We start from the raw sequence: 19,840 nt of genomic DNA on the forward strand, positions 1-19,840 counted from the left end.
TCATTTTGGTGTTATTATATTACCTTTAAAATATGACCTCAGATGGACTCTTAGAAAATGTGATAATAAGATATGAAACCAAACGGAGTTATCAACATACACTGTTTGTACTGTTCTAATTTACTTCTCCCTCAAAACTCCTTAGTTTCTAAACTAATTTGACGATCTCAAGATGTTAATATGAATGAGTTTTCACAATTGCTTCTCTAGATTCCTACTTTTGATATTTATATCTGAGATCACAGACATTTTTTCTAGATTTATACTTCTAAATGTATGACAACCTAGATTAACATATAACTTAACTACTATGAAAAATATCATTGCATGTTATACCTTACAGAATACCTTATCCGATTAAAAATGTGATTTTATGTTATGGCATTGCCTTGGGAAATGATAAAGAATGGGATTTTTTGTTAAATATCTACAATAATAAAACAAAGGAAGAAGAAAGGATTCAACTTGCTTATGCAATGAGCTGCAGTAAAGATCCATGGATACTTAACAGGTGATTATTACAACTTACCTTGAAAGGGTTCTTGGTGGAAGAATGCAACTAATAAACCAAAGGGAGAAAAATAGAAGTGAGCTAATATAAGAATGAATATGAAACATACTTATAATTCAGTAACTTAGAACCATATGGGATTTTAACTCCATTTATTTAAATTTACTCTTTCCATTGGATAATGTTTACGTATTTATTTTCTGCCACATGGGCTTTTACAGATATATGGAGTATGCCATCACTACATCTCCATTCACTTTTAATGAAACAAATATAATCGAAGCTGTGGCAGCCTCTGAAGTTGGCCGATACGTTGCAAAGGACTTTTTAATCAACAATTGGCAAGCTGTGAGTGAAAGGTAAGGAGGAAATGTGAGACCTCTCTTTCATTTAGGTCATTGGTTTGGTGCTAGTGGCTCAACTTTAGTCTGGCCAGGTCACTAAAGTCCTTTGCATTGACTAGAAAACTGATAAATTTTCCTGCGTTTAGTCTCACCACAAACTAGCTGTGTGAAAGATAAGGTCACTTATCCTCAGTTTTGGCTTTTTTTGTGAATGTAGATTTGCATGGGGTACTTATCTACCTCAGTTTCCCACTGTGCCCACTAAGAATCTTGTCTTCAGAGACACAGATTAGAGCAAGTCATGTTTTTTGGTATGAGTGCACATCATCCATTCATTTCTTTTGTGAAGTACATCACCATATCTTTAAGAAACAGCAATGTTCATTACTACATAAGCTTGGATATTGCTTGTGCCTTTTGTCAGATTCCCTTTGTGTATCTGGCTTCCATGTTCTCAAACTTTTTATATTTCTCACCTTTTAAGATTAAATCTGCTTGCTACTTAGCCTGCCAGGTAAAATAGACGTTGAAATGCACAAGTCAGGCAGCATACCCTCGATAGTTGCTCTTTCTAGAACATGACTTAACCATACGTTCGTTTTGCGACGGGTGGGAGGGTGGATCAAGCCATTTTATTGAGGGGCTTCAGGGGAGGGTCGAAGGGCTGGGAAGACAAGGAGATCTGACAGCATCCTTCTCCAGGCCAGGATCTCCCCAGCTTCACAGTCTCTGAAAGCCTGAACCATACATTCTGAAAAGCCTCGAATAATATGTCCTACAACTATTCGCATACTGAAGAGTTAGCAGGTCAGAGTAGCCAACAGTTCAGGTACATACACAGCTGTAAAGTTGGAAGATACTTTTTGCAAATAAATTTAGGTCTTTGGAACAGAGGATATATTTAGAATATAAATGTTTAAGAATCTGAATATGGTTCTCTTATACAGCAAAATAATGGAATGTTTTTCTTTTATGGACATGTATTGAACACCTTTACAATACACCAAAAATGTATTTTTAAATCAGAAATTTTAAACATGTAGATAAAATCTCTTTTGTACAGTACCGTTTTTCTGGCTTATCAGGGGGACATGCATAGCGTACTCACATATTGAGAAAATTGTCCTTATCTCTTGTTTTAAATTATCATTCTAGGTTCATTGTTCAGAGAGCCTTATGACCTTGGGGGTAAATGATGTCTTCCATTTTTGTTTAAGTCATTAAAGGTAATGCCCTCCTTCCCAGGTCCTACTTCCCAGTGGGAATTTGGGAGTTGGGTATACATCAGAAGTATTTGCTCAGGTCGCCTTGTTCCATGAGGTTTCAGAGGTTCCAGCCTCGTAAGGCTGTCTGTTACTTTCTGTTCTCTCTCCCTGGAGCTTGTATCGAAAGCTCTGACCCCCATGCCCTCTCTCGGGCTGACATGCCTGGCTTTGCCAGGACTGGAAGCCATCTGCCCTCTTGCTGCCATGATCATTTTGCCCAAGATCATTCACTTCAGCTACAGTCCCTGACTGTTTTCTTCCAGAGCATCCTGCGGAACAATCTAGCAGCAATTTTGGAATTAAACTGCTGAGAGAACAGCTCCTTTAAAAAATAAGTGATGATTTTCCTGAGGGCCCAGCTTGTAATCACCACAGCCTATCACACTCTCCATGCCTTCGGATGCCCTGCCGGGCCCTGAGAAAGACACAGCTTCACAGTTAGTTCCCAGGCTCAGGGCTTATTAGTGCCTGGCACTTAGTGTGCACTTGTACGTGTTGAGGATTGTTCATATTGTTGTTGTGGCCCAAGGTGACATGGTACCTGTCAGTCCCGGGCCATATCCACACTCAGATGGGTGAGCCTAAGCACAAGCCAGACACTTTCTAATGTTGCAGAGCTTCGTAATTACCTGGAGTGATTCATACACCTAAAGACTCCCAAGCCCACCCTACCCCTTGAAAATCAGAATCTGCCAGAATAGGGTGCAAAATCTGTACCTTTCTCTAGCACCCCAGGTGACCCAGGTGTAGTTTAACATGGAAACAATTGACACTGGATTAAAAAATTATCTAAGCCTGCATTGCTCAATATGGTAACTACTAGCTAACATATGGCTATTTAAATTTAAATTAAGTACAATTAAATAAAATTTAAACTTCAACTCCTCAGGGAATTCCCTGGTGGTCCAATGGTTAGGACTCCACGCTTCCACTGCAGGGGGCACAGGTTCAATCCTCGACCCCTGGTTGGGGAACTAAGACCCCATAGGCCTCGTGGCACAGCCAAAAAAAAAAAAAAAATTCAGTTCGTCAGTTGTACTAGCCTTGTTTTAAGTGCTCAGTGTGGCCAGTAGCTACCATACTGGACAGCTCAGATAGAGCGCGTTTCCATCCTCGAGAGAATTCTACTGGACAACACTGCTCTAAGGGGTAAAGCAGCCCCTCAATTTATTTTTCCTCTCTTTCTATACCATACACAGCACATGTAACTAGTTAAGCCCCCCAAATGGCTTTGAGCAACCCATGGGAAAGATTGCTCTTAATTTAAGTGTGTTTTAATTTTTATTCCTCAGAAGAACTTTTTTCTGCAGTTGGAGAACAGAAACATGTTTGCAACGCTCTCTAAAAAGTCCATTGTCTAGCAATTTGTTTAAATGATTTAACTGTATCAAATACGAGTCTAGAAGGACTTCCTTTAAAAAAAAAAAAAAAACTCTAAACAGGTATTTCATTATCCCTAAGAAGGTCTTAGAATTGTAAACGCATTCACTTTTAACCATGGCTTAAATGTTTTTATCTTTTATCAACAAAATGCCATGCTCAGAAAATAGATGCCTTTCCTTTTCTGTTTATGATAAATGAAGCTCAGTTCACTCCTCTTACACATTCTGCTACAAAAAGTCTTTGAGACTCAAATAAATTTGCCTTCTACATCTAAAACATTTATTTTTAGGATTCAATTTATAGTCACCAGTCTTGCTGAATTTTGCAAATGATTTTGAATAGACAGTAATATTATATATGGATTGTTAAGAGGAAATAAAAGTTCAAATTAATAATCAAAATGTTATATACATTAAAACGGCACAGGAATGCTTACCTTATTCTTTGTACATCAGAATATTTACTTAGCACTTATTAAACAATTATATTTGACATGAATATTTGTATGTCACCAGTCTTCATAAAATGATAAAGGTAGTATAAAAGTGTAAGTAAACAAATGCGATAACAAATTAAATTTTATGTTATTTAAGTGAAAAGGATTTATTTTAAATTTGCTATAATGTGACTGATCACTCGCAAATTAGCTTTGAAACTGGTATTTCTCCAGTGTGTTTCACTGAGCATTATTCATGGAGACCCTGACAAGCCTTCTGTGAACAAAGGCGACAGTAGCCCATCGGTTTGGAAACTGTCTATTTTAACCTCCACAAATTCACAGTATATGTTAGCATCATAAAGCTCCAAGAAGCCCGTCAGAAGGAAATCTAGCATCTAGCCCAGCGGCTTGTCACTGTAATCCTGCTATGTACTGTCTATGCTAATGTAAACAAAGTGTCATTCTGCCAGTAGATCAGTTGTTCCAAGCGAAAGACAGATGAGAAACTAAATTCTCTAACCCTCTCATCTGGAACTTTAACTAGAACAACACTTATTTATTGATGGCCTATTAGTTAACATTTAGGCCTTGGTTTCCTCTTGCATAAAATGAAAGATGTTGTATGTGATCAGCTGTCAAGTTCTTTCTGGTAATAAGAAGTTCTGGTTTTTCTATGCCAAGGCACAGTTAGTTCAAGCTGTTGTTGGGAGTTATAAAGTGATTAAGACATGGTCTCTGATAAATGTGACAGAGGACAGATGGAGAGTGCTCTAGGGATTCAAAGAGAAGAAGGGGGATTTGAACAAGCAGGTGGAAAAACTCACCTTCTACATGGAAGGGAGGACACCAGTAATTGCCTGGGGGCCAGGCTGAGAGTCCGACTTGGGACTGATCGTCATAACTGGCTGGAGCTTAGGGCCCTGGAAAGGAGGCAATAGGGCTGGTCAAGCGTTAGAGTTGAGACACTGCCAATAGCAGTCCAGGAACATCTGCTCGCCTTACCCAGGCCCCAGATTCTTCCCAGGGAGCCTAATCTGAAAATATATTTTGGAACACTTGCTTGAGTAAAACAACTTTGGTTTGATCCTGCTTCTCAGTCCCACGTGCAGGGCACTGCACTGGTGGCTGTGGGGTATTTAGTTAATTGTTAGATGAGAGGTGATCTTTTGGATACTGATCCCAGTGAGGGAGCTTCCACTAACCATAAAGACATCTCTCAGGTTCCAGAGAAATCAGTATGAACCTGCACTTGTGCATAGCTCCTATGAAGGAATGTGTGAATAGACACGAAACAATAGGATTTTTGTGACTTTTTATTGGATGTGGTAGAAATGATGTTTGTTTCATGCTTGTTATGTTGCTTTTGGCTTTCATAAAATGATGCAGGCTTCACCGCCTACAGGAATACCCTAGCTTTATTTGAATATAGAATACAAGGTATCATCACTTTCAAACTCAACCGATCCAAAATGAATCTTATCCTCTTCTTCACCAAACCCCTTATTTCTTCTCCAAATATGTGATACTGGCTAAAGTCCTATGCTTGAAAAACTTACACCCCTTTTTTTAAACTTTTTATTTTAAATTGGAGTATCGCCGATTAGCAATGCTGTGATAGTTTCAGGTGCACAGCAAAGCAACTCAGCCATACATATACACGTATCCATTCTCCCCAGGTTCCCCCTCCCATCCAGGCTGCCACATAACATTGAGCAGAGTTCCCTGTGCTATACAGTAGGTCCTTGTTGGTTATCCTTTTTAAATATAGCAGAAACTTACACTCATTTTTACTTCTACTCTGTTGTATTTCATGATGGGGAACATAGAGTTGAAAGGGTTAAATTGGAACAAACTGAGAGAATTAAGATGTTATCAGAGTGGTGTACCCAAGCACTGGAGGACCCATTTTCACTGGGTCAGGCGAGTTACCTGGCTGCCTCCATCCTTGCCTAAGTGGCCAAGCTTGCTGCAGGAAATCAGACACAGCAGGGGAAGGGATGGGAGGGGAGGGCAAATGTGAGAAAGGAGAGAAGCGGAAGGTGAGATGGACTAGTGTCCCAAATCACGCTGACTAGCACTGAATGTTATCAATTTCTTGAAAGGGCAACTATCCTGACAAACATTGGCTCCTGTCTTCATGTTAATACTTTTGACTACTGGTGGGCTAAGCTATCTGTAATGTATATATTTTTGTTGAGTACTATTTCAAAGAGATTGCTCTCTCAAGCAGAATGATAAATCATCTGTCTCAAAAATATCTCCTCTTGAAACTTTCAAGAACAGGAAGGAATGAAGTGTGCCAGGCACCCTGATAGGCACTTCAGTGTACATTATCTCATTTAATCTCCATACCAATGCTTATAACTATATGTTAGTCCCCATTTTTACAGTTTATAAGTTGCCCCAAGGTAACTTCAAACCCAGCCCTGCCTCTGGGGTAACCTTTCTCCTGTATGTGGTAGAAAAATCACACATTTAGCAACGTAGGTATTTTTCTTTTGTTTCCTACTTTTTTTTAAGTCTGGAACTCAGTTTCTTTGCAAATTTTGTCAAATTTCTTGAGTCATTTCACAGGCTTTTTAAACCTGGCCAACCAAAATGAAGAACTAAGAAATATTTCTTCCTTCCCCAAAGAAACAGATTTGGTTGCCTGAATTATATGTAGATGGTCTCTTATCCTCCACTTTGCTGAAGCAGACTCAGCTTAAGTTATAGCTGGGAACTTAAAAAGGACCAAAGCACTGTTTTCTCTCACCTTTGTCTGTATATCATGCCAATGTTAACTCTTACAAGTTTTAATTTCAAGTATACATTTTTGAAGCAAATCAATTGTATTAACTATCAACTATCAAGACAGTATCCTGATTCAACCCTTTCTTGTCCAGGCCATTATATTAACCTTATTTTAATTTTCTTTCTTTTTTAATGCATCCAAAAGTCTTTCTTTACTTTTTTCACTACAGCAACACTTTGAGCAGGTATGTATCTGCTGTTTTTCCATAGCAACATTTCATGGCTGTTTTTCAGACAATTCTTGTCAGTTATTCAAGGTCACTAAGCTAAAGGGGAAGTTTCAGTTGCCGTACCTGTTTGAGGGAGCTTAAGGAAAGCCAGAGTACTTAGCCCTCAGGGATCGCCAACATTTTGAGAATCTCTTTCCAAAAAGCATATGCAAATACAGAAGTTTCAATAAGCTTTCAGGGTATTTTAGTCAGAGTTTCTGAAACTGATTCTATATTAACTACACTTTTTAAGGGGTATACTTTGAGTATTTGCCTATTCTCTTTTAAATTTTCTTAATTTGGGTATGTGACATCTATTCTAACCACTTCTTTTTGAAAGATAAAAACAGTTGTTGTTACTGTTTTTAAGAACAGCTTTTTATATTTAAATGAAACTTTTAAAACTATGTGTTACACAAATCAATATTAAACTATAATTACTTCTTTGTGCTAATAGGCTTTTCTATAGCATGAATTTTCTATGAAAAGATGAAGCTAAACAAGTTCATATATGGTTTTGCTTAGATTTGGGAGTTAGGAATTCATAGGGGCTGTATACTTAGCATTTATGTGCTCTGTAGCTTTGTCTTGCCAAACGTGTTCCACTCCTGATTAGCATCTTGTTGCTTTGTAGGTATGGAACGCAATCATTGGTTACTCTGTTATACGTAATAGGGAGAACCATAAGTACGGATTTACAGATCTTAGAGGTAAGTACTATAGATATTGTGCATTATAAAGACAATTTAGAAGCCATTTTTTATGTAATTTGGAGTTGCTAAAATTAAAACTAATATGCTTTCCTGAATTGTTACATTCTATGCTCCATTGATGCTATTATCACTGCAGGAAATGTCTTTTAATTCTGTCTTGCTCTTGAAATAGAGACCATTCTTGTTCATGGAGGGTTGTGCTTCACCTGAATTATTGCAGTAGACTATGGGCCGGGCTCCCTGGCGCAGGCTGTTCTTCCCTCCATCCCATCCATCACATCACTGCCGGTCATTGCCCCGCTCCCAAAGTTTCAGTAGCTCATCATAGTTTTTAGAAGGAATTTTAAAATCTTTTCATTAGCACACGAAGCCCTTCATAATCTGGCCCCTGCGTTACTCCCTAGCTTCACTTCACCAACCAGTGTCAGAGAATACGAGGCATAGGTGCCCCCGAACACTTTTCCTCTAGTTACACTGTACCAGGTAACAGAATTTCTTAAATTATCATCTTGTTGCACATTTCCCAGATTTCAGAAACACTCTACCTTCTGTCTGGGGTGCCCTCCTCATGCCTGTCCTTGGCTGCGTAATTCCTAATCCTCCTTTAAGACCCTGCTCCAACCACATATTCTAGGAATTTTTTTTTTAATAAATTTATTTATTTATTTTTGGCTGCATTGGGTCTTTGTTGCTGCATGCGGGCTTCTCATTGCAGTGGCTTCTCTTGTTGCAGAGCATGGGCTCTAGGCGCGCGGGCTTCAGTAGCTGTGCCTTGCTGGCTTCAGCGGTTGTGGCTCACGGGCTCTAGAGCGCAGGCTCAGTAGCTGTGGCGCAGGGGCCCAGTTGCTCCGTGGCATGTGGGATCTTCCTGGACCAGGGATTGAACCCGTGTCCCCTGCATTGGCAGGCGGATGCTTAACCACTGCGCCACCAGGGAAGTCCCTCTAGGAAGTTTTTAACTAACTAATTTACACCCTCTCCTCCTCCATGCTCCCAAATCATCCTATGTAGTTGTTACTATGAGAGAGAGAGAGGAAGAACTGGTAATTCCTGAAGGAATGATCTTTGTTTGGGTTTTGGCTTGCCTGAGGCTGAGCTGTCAGGACCTGATTTAGCAGGGATTCCCCAGACAAGAGAGTGAGGGGCACACCCAAAAATCCTGGAACGAAAGCTCCTAGAATCAAAACTGAGTTTGTGTTGATATCTTCAAAAGTGCCTCTGTTCATCTTTATCTCTAAAAACCCAGTAGTTTTGTTGTTGTTGAATGAATGAATGAAGTTTTGTATAACTTTAGCAATCCCCAAAGTTCCAAAATTCTATAATCACTGACAGTTCATTTAAAAAAATGCAAAACTGGATTTAGCAGTAGTTAAATTATTGTAATTTTGAAAACAAGTGAGTTAGCTACCATGAATATCTTTGTCAACAAGCTGTTAATGACCAACAGTCCTACTGCAATGTATTGGTTCACAAGATACTATTGAAAACAATTACTAAAAAAGGTAAATGAAAAAAAAAAGTCATATGAATCCCTTTTCCCTCCACACCAGCACAGTTTTTATACACTCTCCGAATCTCTTGCTCTGGTCTTTCTACTCCACCCTGCTGGAGCCTGTCCTCACTCGTGCTCTCAAGCACCCGTGAAGCCCCACACACACAGTCCCCCAGACCCACACTCCCCTCCCACCCACTGCAGGTGCTCGGTCTGGGGCAGTGCTGCTGGTGTGTGGCTCCCACTGCCTGGCAGGAATGCCCAGGTGTGGGAGAGAATGGGAGGTTTGCTCCTGGCCCCTTAATCTACTTTTTCCTAGAACCTTATTTGTCTTTTGCATTGTAGTTAGACTTGACAACCCTATTACTACCTAATTTCAAGTACATTAGGGCTTATGTGACCTTTTGTGAGCTGGTAGGGTACACTATCATTTTATGGTAATGTGTGTTCTGAGTTATAATCCAATGACACAGAAATAGACTTTTGGAATATGATTTATTCAATTCAATTATTATTATCCCAATTATTCAATTGGGATCTGTCTGGCTTGAATGTAATATTGCAACAAACGTTCCCATAACTGAATGCTTGACCTGACTCAATGAAGGAATTTAGCCCATGGATGAATCCACTATAAATATTCTTAAATAAAGGGTAACATTTGTAAAGACACGGATGTTGTATACCAGTTTTGAGCTTTGGAAGTTGCAAAGTTTCTTTTGAAATAAGGAAAGGTCTCATTGTGTCTCTGTCTACAAATCTTGTATAATATCCAATATGCATTCTGGAAATCTTTACTGAGCACCTACTACGTGCTTGGGGAATAGAACATTGAATAGAATAAACAAAGTTCCTACTTCCTGGAGCTTCCAGTCTACATCGGATTCTTCAGGACAGGTGTGGTCTTCATCACATTTTCTCAGTCACAGTCTCCTCAGGGACACACCGTATAGGGACAGACATTTCTACTCATTCCATCTGTCATCATCCATTCACAAGATCATGTCGCTACTTACCATGAACTTTGTCTTACTGTGCCTAAGTGAGAAGTTCAATTGCACTGATGGACCAACCGTCTCTTTGTCCTTTCAGCTGCAGCAGTTTTGCAGTAACATGTTGGAGGAGCACCAGAGACTCACAGTTCAGGCCAAATTACAGACAATAAAGAATGAAAATCTGAAAAACAAGGAGCGAAGTGCCAGGATAGCTGCGTGGCTACAGAAAAACACATAATTTAGTGGCAACTTTCGGCCCTTCTCTTGCATATTATAATGTGCTCACGGTTTTGTCTTCCAATATTCTGTGAGTCTGGAAAACCACACGTTTTGTTATTCGTATTTCAGTCACATTTACTACTCAGAGTCCTGTTCTTCCCCTCTTGTCACGTTTGGCCCTGAAGCTCAGTGATTGTTGAGGATTTTGCCAATAATGCTGTATTTCTGGGGAAGATTTTGCTTCATGTTGGGCTATAAACCACATGATTTACTTTAAATGCCTTGGCAAAACAAATTTACCGTAGAAAATTTTGCTTGTTCTGTTGTGAAGGCCAGTGGAATATTACATCATTGGGTAATGAGCACATTCTTTTCTGAGGGAAATACACATTTGCAATACTCTAGGGTTTATTTAGTTCAATATTTAAAAGAGTAATGAGCAAATGAGACAACAGTGTAAAGAAATAGAAACCAGAAAAATAATATTCACTAGAAGACAGACAAGCCAAAGAAATGCAAGTTGTAAAAAGAAGAAACAGACAATTTTGTGAGCCACGTTAAGTGCCCCAAAGGCAAGAAATGTGTCTCTTCCTGTCCATTTCTCTCTCCCCAGTGCCTGCTGCATCATGCCACGCTTTACTGGCTACTAACTTTATGGTGTCACAAAGAGACCTGGGATCGTAGGATCCATGAAGTACCCGTAGGATTGCTGTTGTGGAGACCAAATGGAAAGCAAGGCTCTGCCCTGAAGCTCTTGACTGTAATTCGCCTGTGGGACAGACACTCTTTCAGCCAAAGTTTAGCAGCAAAAATTATGATGTCAACAGACAATAGCAATTATGGGCTAATCTCCAACGCAAAGGATAATGGTCAGATAAAGAGTAATAGAACTAAAAGATTAACCAGAGCATAATCTTTATAGCTTTGCACTCAGCAGATTAAGTTTGACATGTGGTTTCATTTGGCCAAATTGAACCTGCTTGTAGTTTGGACAACTTTAAACATTTTCATCAATCACAATGTACGGAATTAGCTTAGTTTTGTTACCCCTGATTTAATCAGGACAGCTAAGGCAAATCATCCTACTCTAGACTTTGTGTGTATACCATTTAATTCTTGTTTTAATTTTAATTTTGTTTTTACAGAATGGGGGTAAAACTACAGATCTTCTATCTACCTCAAAGTGATACTGTAAAGATTATGGACTATGTCAATGAAAAACCTTTAAATATGTCATATAAGCTCAAGGCAATGTGATCTAAGGGTTTTTTCCTATTTCTTCTGTAAGTTAATGTACCCACAAATTAAAATGCAAGACAGAAGTTCACTTTCATATTCACTTCACAAGAAGATACTCCCTGAGAGGGAATGGGAGGCTATGGGACTTGGCCATGAGGACAGACCAAAGCACAGCCTGCACAGACTTGACCGTGGGCCATAGGTCAGAGAGATTTTTCTTTAAATTTAACAATTTAAAATATAAGCAATAAAACGTCTCCATGTCTTCAAATTGTTATGTGTGCAGTATCTTCCTGTGTTTTCTTCAACGTGCGTTCTCTGTTTCCTGTATCTCCTCCAATCATCCAACTCATCGTTCGATAACCATGTCACGTGTCCTCTCAACTGCTTTCTCCTCCTTTCTTTCTCTCCTCCACTTCCACTCCCTTCCCCTCCCTTGTGTTCCCCTGTCTTCCTTCTCCCTTTCCAGTAACCTCTGCCTTCCTTCTGCCTGGTTGTCCATGTCCCCTCTCCTTGATCTTCCTCCCCTCCTGTGCTCTCATTCGACCAAGTGTGCTTGGAGGCTGGCACTCAGGATGCTGAGCGGGCCCTGATGCCTGTTATTGGGTGATGCCAAGCCCTGATCCTACCTAAGGAGCACACTGGGCTCTTCAGACCATTTGCTGACAATTAAAGTTCCATTATATCTTAGCTTCTGTAGTAATTAAACAGCACCAAAAATGTTTATCCAAAATCAAATGCCCAAATATTTGGTTAATAGTTCTTCCTCTAAATATGAAGAAGAATTTTGAATAATGTACATTTTTTCTTACTTGGATGAAGCCAGTTACTCCAGATAAGCATTACATTTTATTATATTGTACCTTATACTTGGTATAAAAAGAAGTAATTATTGATTGATTACTGTGATAGCAATAAGTCAGGGAGTGATACTGAGTCAGATTTGTCTAAATGGTATAAATACTTTATTAACCAATAAACCAGCTTATTTATTAGCACGCCAACTGTAACACAATATTTTCGACCCATCTAGTTTATACTGTTCATCCTAAAGCAGGTTAACAAGATATACAATGTATTCATGATTTTTTTCAATTTGATAATTAGAAATTAAAGTTTTCCTTATAATCTTATGCTTTTTTCCTCCTCAAACCCATTCAGTGACTTTTCATTGCTGACCTTAAGTGAAAGAACAAATGCCTTAGTCTTGAAGACTCTAGATGCTTTGTAATTCAGAGCTCTGGGACCAATCTGTACAGCAATTTATTCTGAAGAATGAATGAAGAAGCAAAATGAGCTTTAAAAAGGATTTCTACTTGATTACTTTTCCTGTTTACTCCAGTGAATGCTTTTTTTCCATCCAAACTCTAGCAGGATTAATATGTCCAATCCCAAGCCTTAAAGGAGTTTTACAAGTGAATGTAACTGCTTCCCCGGATACAAAGAATTATGTAGCATAGTCAGAAGCATTTGAAGCTACACGTATATTGCCTCCAGCTCAATCTTCTCACCAATTCAACAACATTCAGCAAGTATGTTCTTCACAGCACAACTCTTATTTAAGAGTTATTTGAACTCTTCCTCTTCCCTTCCTTTTATAAACAGGTCGGTCCTAAAGGTGAGGCAGAGCAAGGTAAGCGTCTACACCAGTGGGAGCTGAGGGGCAGCTGAGGAGGCCCAGGACATGGAACGAGGTGTAAGAGCTTGAGTGGGTGAAGAGGGAGTCCACACACCAGGGAGCAGTTTGGCACAGGATGTCAGAGCCCATGAAGGGTGAGTAGAGTGGCCCTACAGTGCAAGGAGGGAGCTTACGACATGGACAGTCAGAGCCCAAACAGGGTGAGAATGGGGAGTCCCATAGTGGGGTGGAGAGGAGGCTCAGAGTGGATAAGGGTTCAACATAAGGCATCAGAGCCTGAGGCGGGAGAGGAGGACATCCACATGGGGTGGGGGAGAGGCAGAGATGGGAGCTTGGTTACCACAGTGGGTATGGTTCAAATAAGAAAATTTACAAATGATAATAAGATTCAGGTTTCTCACTGCTGGAGAAGGGAGTTGCAGATATTCAAAAGGAAAAACTAGAATGAACTCTTTTTTGTTGGATTGGAATTAGAGGTATTGATGTTAGCAGTTCTCACTGTTCTCAATACATGGATAGATTTATACATATAGATGTAAATGTGTGTTTGTAAACATATCTTGCAGTTTCTCTCTAGATATATATAGACATAGATGCAAATACAAATATAGATATAGATATAGACTTTAGCTTTCTAACTGAGAAAGCCTGGGAGCAACAACACCTCAATGACAATGAGCACATCCAGTGCCCAGATCTTGGCTTCTAAATGCCATGCTCTGCTAAAAGAACCAGGACTTCTTGGGGAAATGGCTGATTTCAGGGATGGGGCAGGAAAGGGACAATTTGAGATAGAACATCTCTTTGTACTAAAAGATAAGGAAGTACTCAAATAATGATGGGTACACATCAAAGGGTACAAAAGCCAACCACAAAAGTAGCAGGATACTAAGTAAGACAGGTCAAAGGCTTCCTCTCTCTTTACTTCCCCTCACAAATAATGCCAAGAAGAATAAAATGAAAATATCACCTTCTCTGCTTTCAGGCTTCTGCTGAAAGTGGGCAAGTTTGATGACTTGAAGAGTCTTGGACCCTGGGTGTTGATAGATACATATCAGAGGAGTAAATGAGTACTAAGCATGGAGTTTGCAAAAGTTTCTTTTTCTTTATCCTCATGCAGTGATCACCCTATCATTTACAATGGCCCCTCAATCTTAGCATATCTTACCTGGGATCAACACAGTCTATTAGTCCCGTCAGTTTCTATGAACCAGAACAGTCCTTAGTGAGTCCAGGGGTCTCAGGTCTCATTTTAGGAGATTGTCCTAAAAATGCTCCATAGTAGAGAGTAAGTAAGATTTCTTTCAGAAATGATTACCACAATAAGATTAGTGAACATCCATGGTCTCCCATAGATACAAAATTAAAGAAATCGAAAAAAAAATTTTTTTTCTTGTGATGAGAACTCTAAGGATTTACTCTCTTAACAACTTTCATATATAATGTACAACAGTGTTAATTATATTTATCATGTTGTACATTACATCCCTAGTATTTACTAGCTTGTCTCCGGAAGTTTATATCTTCTGACTACCTTCATGTAACCCCCCATCCCATTCCCCCACCCCACACCTTTGGTAATCACAAAGGTGACCTCTTTATATGGGTTTGTTTGTTTGTTTGTTTTTGAAGTATAATTGACTTACAACGCTATGAGAGTTCCTGGTGCAGAACACAGTGATTCAGTATTTCTATGCATTACAAAATGGTCACTACAATAAGTCTAGTTACCATCCGTCACCATACGAAGATATTACAAAATTACTGACTATATTCCCCATGCTGTACATTTCATATCTGTGACATTTTTATTTTGTAGCTGGTAGTTTGTACCTCTTAATCTCCCTTACCTATTATTCTTCTCTCCAGAATTCCCTCCCTTCTGGCAACCACCTATTTTGTTCTCTGTATCTATGACTCTGTTTCTGATGTTTGTTCATTTGTCTTGTTTTTTAGATTCCCCATATAAGTGAAATCATACTGTATTTGTCTTTCTCTGTCTGACTTATTTCACTTAGCATAATACTCTCTAGGTCCATCCATGTTGTTGCAAAATGCAAGATTTAATTTTTTTGTGGCTGAGTAATATTCCATTGTATTTATCCATATAATATTCTTTATCCATTCATCCAATAATGGGCACTTAGGTTGCTTCCATACCTTAGCTATTGTAAATAATGCTGTAATAAACATAGGGGTGCATATATCTTTTCTAATTAGTGTTTTCATTTTCTTTGGATAAATACCTGAAAGTGGAATTCCTCAGTCATATGGTGCACAAGCGTTCCCTTTTCTCCAGATCCTTACCAGCCATTGTTATTTGTTGTCTTTTTGATAATAGCCATTCTGACAGGTGTGAGGTGGTATCTCATTGTGCCTTTGATTTGCATTTTCCTGATGATTGGTGATGTTGAATATTTTCATGTGCCTGTTGGTCATCTGTATGTCTTCTTTGGAAAAAATGTCTATTCAGGTCCTCTGCCCGGTTTTTAAATGGGTTTTTTGGTTTTTTTTGATGTCGAGTTTTATGAATTCTTTATATATTTTGTATATTATCCCCTTATCAGATCTATCATTTGCAAATATCTTCTCCCATTCAGTAGGAGGCCTTTTCCTTTTGTTGATAGTTTCCTTCACTGTGCAAAAGCTTTTCAGTTTGATGCAGTCCCATTTGTTTATTTTTTATCTTGTTTCCCTTACCTGAGGAGATAGATCCAAAAAAAGATTGCTAAGACTGATGTCAAGAGTGTACTGCCAACTTTTCTTCTAGGAGTTTTATGGTTTCAGGTCTTAGTTTAATTTTTTAATCTATTTTGAGTTTATTTTTGTATATGGTATGAGAAAATAGTCCAGTTTGATTCTTTTACATGTAGCTGTCCAGTTTTACCAACACAATTTATTTAAGAAGCTGTTGTTCCCCCATTGTATAGTTTTGCCTCCTTTGTCATAGATTAATTGCCCGTATAAGTGCGGGTTCATTTGTGGGCTCTCTATTCTGTTCCATTGATCTATGTGTCTGTTTTTGTGCCAGTACACTACTGTTTCAATTACTGTAGGTTTGTAGTATAGTCTGAAGTCAGAGAGTGTGATACCTCCAGCATTGTTCTTCTTTCTCAAGATTGTTTTGGCTCTTCAGGGTCTTTTGTGTTTCCATACAAACTTTTAGAATTATCTATTACAGTTCTGTGAAAAATGTCCTTGGTATTTTGATAGGAATTGCATTGAATTTGTAGATTTCCTTGGGTAGTATGGTCATTTTAACAATATTAATTTTCCAATCCAAGAACACAGTATATCTTTCCATTTGTTTGTGTCATCTTCAATTTCTTTAATCAATGTCTTATAGTTTTCCAAATATAGGTCTTTAACCTCCTTAGTTAGATTTCTTTCCAGGTATTTTATTATCATTGATACAATTATAAATGGGATTGTTTTTTAAAATTTCTCTTTCTGGTAGTTCACTGTTAGTGTATAGAAACACAACAGATTTCTGTATATTAATTTTGTGTCCTGCAACTTTACTGAATTCATATATGAGTTCTAATAGTCTTTTGGTGGTGTCTTGTAGCATTTTCTATATGTAGTATCATGTCATCTGCAAACAGTGCCAGTTTTACTTCTTCCTAATTGCAGTGGTCAGGACTTCCAGTACTATGTTAAATACAAGTGGCAAGAGTCTTGTTCCTGATCTTAGAGGAAATGCGTTCAGCTTTTCACCATTGAATGGGATGTTATCTGTGGGCTTGTCATATATGGCCTTTATTATGTTGAGGGCTGTTTCCTGTATACCCACTTTGTTAACTGTTTTTATCATAAATGGATGTTGAATTTTGTCAAAAGTGTTCTACAATTATTGAGATGATTGTAGGATTTTTATTCTTCAATTTATCAATGTGGTGTATTACATTTATTGATTTTCAGATACTGAAACTTTCTTGCATCACTGGGATAAATCCTACCTGATCATGATGTATAATACTTTTAATGTATTACTGGATTTGGTTTGCTAATATTTTGTTGAGGGTTTTTGCTTCTGTGTTCATCAGTGTTATTTGCCTGTAATTTTCTTTTTTTGTGATATCTTTGACTGATTTTGCTATCAGGGTGATGCTGGCCTTGTAGAATGAGTTTGGGAGCATTGTTACCTCTGCAATTTTTTGGAAGAATTTGAAAAGGTTAGGTGTTAACTTTTCTTTAAATGTTTCATAGAATTCACCTGTGAAGCCATCTGGCTTTTGTTTGTTGGGAGTTTTTGAATTACTGATTCAATTTCCCTACTGGTAATTGGTCTATTCAGTTCAAAAAGAAATATTGGTATTTCTTCCTGATTCAGTCTTGGAAGATTGTACATTTCTAAGAATTTTTCCATTTCTTCTAGGTTGTCCATTTTATTGGAGTATAATTGTTTGTAGTAATCTCTTATGATCCTTTGTATTTCTGTGGTATTGGTTGTAACGTCTCCTTTTTTATTTGATTTTATCAATTTAGGTCCTCTCCCTTTTTTTCTTGATGAATCTGGCTAAAGGTTTATCAATTACGTTTATCTTTTCAATGAACCAGCTTTAGTTTCATTGATCTTTTCTATTGTTTTTTTAGTCTCTATTTAATGTATTTCTGCTCTGATCTTTATTACTTCTTTCCTTCTCTAACTTTGTGTTTGTTTGTTCTTTTTCTAGTTCCTTTAGTTGTAAGGTTAAGTTGTATATCTGAGTCTTTTTTTGTCTCCTGAGGTAAGCTTGTAGCACTATAAACTTTCCTCTTAGAACTGCTTTTGCTGCATCCCATAGATTTTGAATCATTATGCTTTGTCTTCATTTGTCTCCAGGTATTTTTTATTTTCTCTTTGATTTCTTCAATGACCCATTGGTTGTTTAGTAGCATATAGTTTAGCCTCCATGTGTTTGTGTCTTTGCGGTTTTTTTCTTGTAGTTGATTTCTAGTCTCACAGCTTTGTAGAAAGCATAGAAAAGATGCTTGCTACTATGTCAATTTTTAAAAATTTACTCAGACTTGTTTTGTGGCCTAGCATGTGAGCTATCCTAGAGAATGTTCCATGTGCACTTGAAAAGAATATGTATTCTGCTCCTTTTGGATGAAATGTTCTGTATCCATATATTAAGTCTATCTGGTCTAATGTGTCATTTAAGGCCAGTGTTTCCTTATTGATTTTCTGTCTGGATGATCTGTCCAATGATGTAAATGGTCTGTTACAGTTTCTTACTATTGTTGTGTTACTGTCAACTTCTCCTTTTATGTCTACTAATATTTGCTTTATGTATTTAGGTGCTTCTATGTTGGGTGCATATATATTTATAATTGCTATATCTTCTTCTTGGATTGATCACTTATCATTATGTAATGTCCTTCTTTGTCTTTTGTTACAGTCTTTGCTTTAAAGTCAATTTTATCTAATATAAGTATTACTACCCTGCCTTTCTTGTTATTTCCATTTGCATTGAGTACCTTTTTCCATCCCCTCCCTTTCAGTCTCTGTATGTCTTTAGATCTAAAGTGAATCTCTTGTATACAGCATATAGATAGATCTTGGCTTTGTATCCATTCAGTGACTTTGTGCCTTTTGATTGGAACATTTAGTCCATTTACATTTAAAGTAATTATTGATAGGTACATACTTATTGCCATTTTGTTCATTGTTTGGGGGTTGTTTTGTGGTTCTTTTTTGTTCCTTTTTTCTTCTTTTGCTCTATTCCCTTGTGATTTGATGACTATCTTTAGTGTTATGCTTAAATTCCTTTCTCTTTTGTGTGTGTTTATCTATTATAGGTTTTTGGTTTGTGATTACCATGAAGTTTGCATATAGCAATTCATATAAATATGTGATTATTTTAAGTTGCTGATCCCTTAAATTGGAACCCATTTTAACAAACTTGCACTCCCCCTCCCTCTCACATTTACTGTTCTTGACATCATATTTTATATTTTTTTATTTTTTGTATCCCTTAACTACTTACTGTGGATATAGATGATTTTACTACTTTGTCTTAACCTTCCTACTAGCTTCTTAAGTGGTTGATCTCCTATGTTTACTATATATTTGCCTTTACCAATGAGAGTTTTCCTTTTGTAATTTTCATATTTCTAGTTGTAGCCTTTTCTGCTTAGAGAAGTCCCTTTAACGTTTCTTGTAAAGCTGGTTCCATGGTGCTGTCTCTTAGCTTTTGCTTGTCTGGTAAACTTTTGAGCTCTCCTTCAAATCTGAATGCTAGCATTGTTGAGTAGAGTATTTTTGGTTATAGGTTTTTTTCCTTTCATCACTTTAACTCTCTCATGACACTCCCTTCTGGTCTGCAGAGTTTCTGCTGAAAAGTCAGCTGGTAGCCTTATGGGAATTCCCTTGTATGTAACTTAGTGCCTTTCTCTTGCTGCTTTAAATTTTCTTTATCTTTAATTTTTTCCATTTTAATTACATGTCTTGGTTTGGTCCTTTTTGGTTTGATCCTGTTTGGGACTCTTTGTGCTTCCGGGACCTGGGTGTCTGTGTCTGTTTCCTTCTTTAGGTTCAGGAATTATTCAGCTATTGTCTTCAAATATGTTCTCCGCCCCTCTCTCTCTCTCTCTCTCTCCTTCTGGGGCCGCTA

General features: G+C 38.0%; 1 protein-coding gene across 1 annotated transcript in view; it reads left to right on the plus strand.

The window, feature by feature from the left end:
• LVRN (laeverin) overlaps positions 1-11,826 on the plus strand; it is an 82,397-nt gene extending 70,571 nt beyond the window's left edge. The window contains exons 17-21 of the mRNA XM_068534160.1: positions 344-511; positions 733-870; positions 7,579-7,654; positions 10,242-10,451; positions 10,977-11,826. Of these exons, the coding sequence (XP_068390261.1) occupies positions 344-511; positions 733-870; positions 7,579-7,654; positions 10,242-10,382 (523 nt within the window). The 3' untranslated portion in view covers positions 10,383-10,451; positions 10,977-11,826. The remainder of the gene's footprint in view (positions 1-343; positions 512-732; positions 871-7,578; positions 7,655-10,241; positions 10,452-10,976) is intronic.
• The last annotated feature ends 8,014 nt before the right edge of the window (positions 11,827-19,840 follow it).

The sequence above is a fragment of the Eschrichtius robustus genome, chromosome 2 (assembly GCF_028021215.1).
Source record: "Eschrichtius robustus isolate mEscRob2 chromosome 2, mEscRob2.pri, whole genome shotgun sequence".
NCBI lineage: Eukaryota > Metazoa > Chordata > Mammalia > Artiodactyla > Eschrichtiidae > Eschrichtius > Eschrichtius robustus.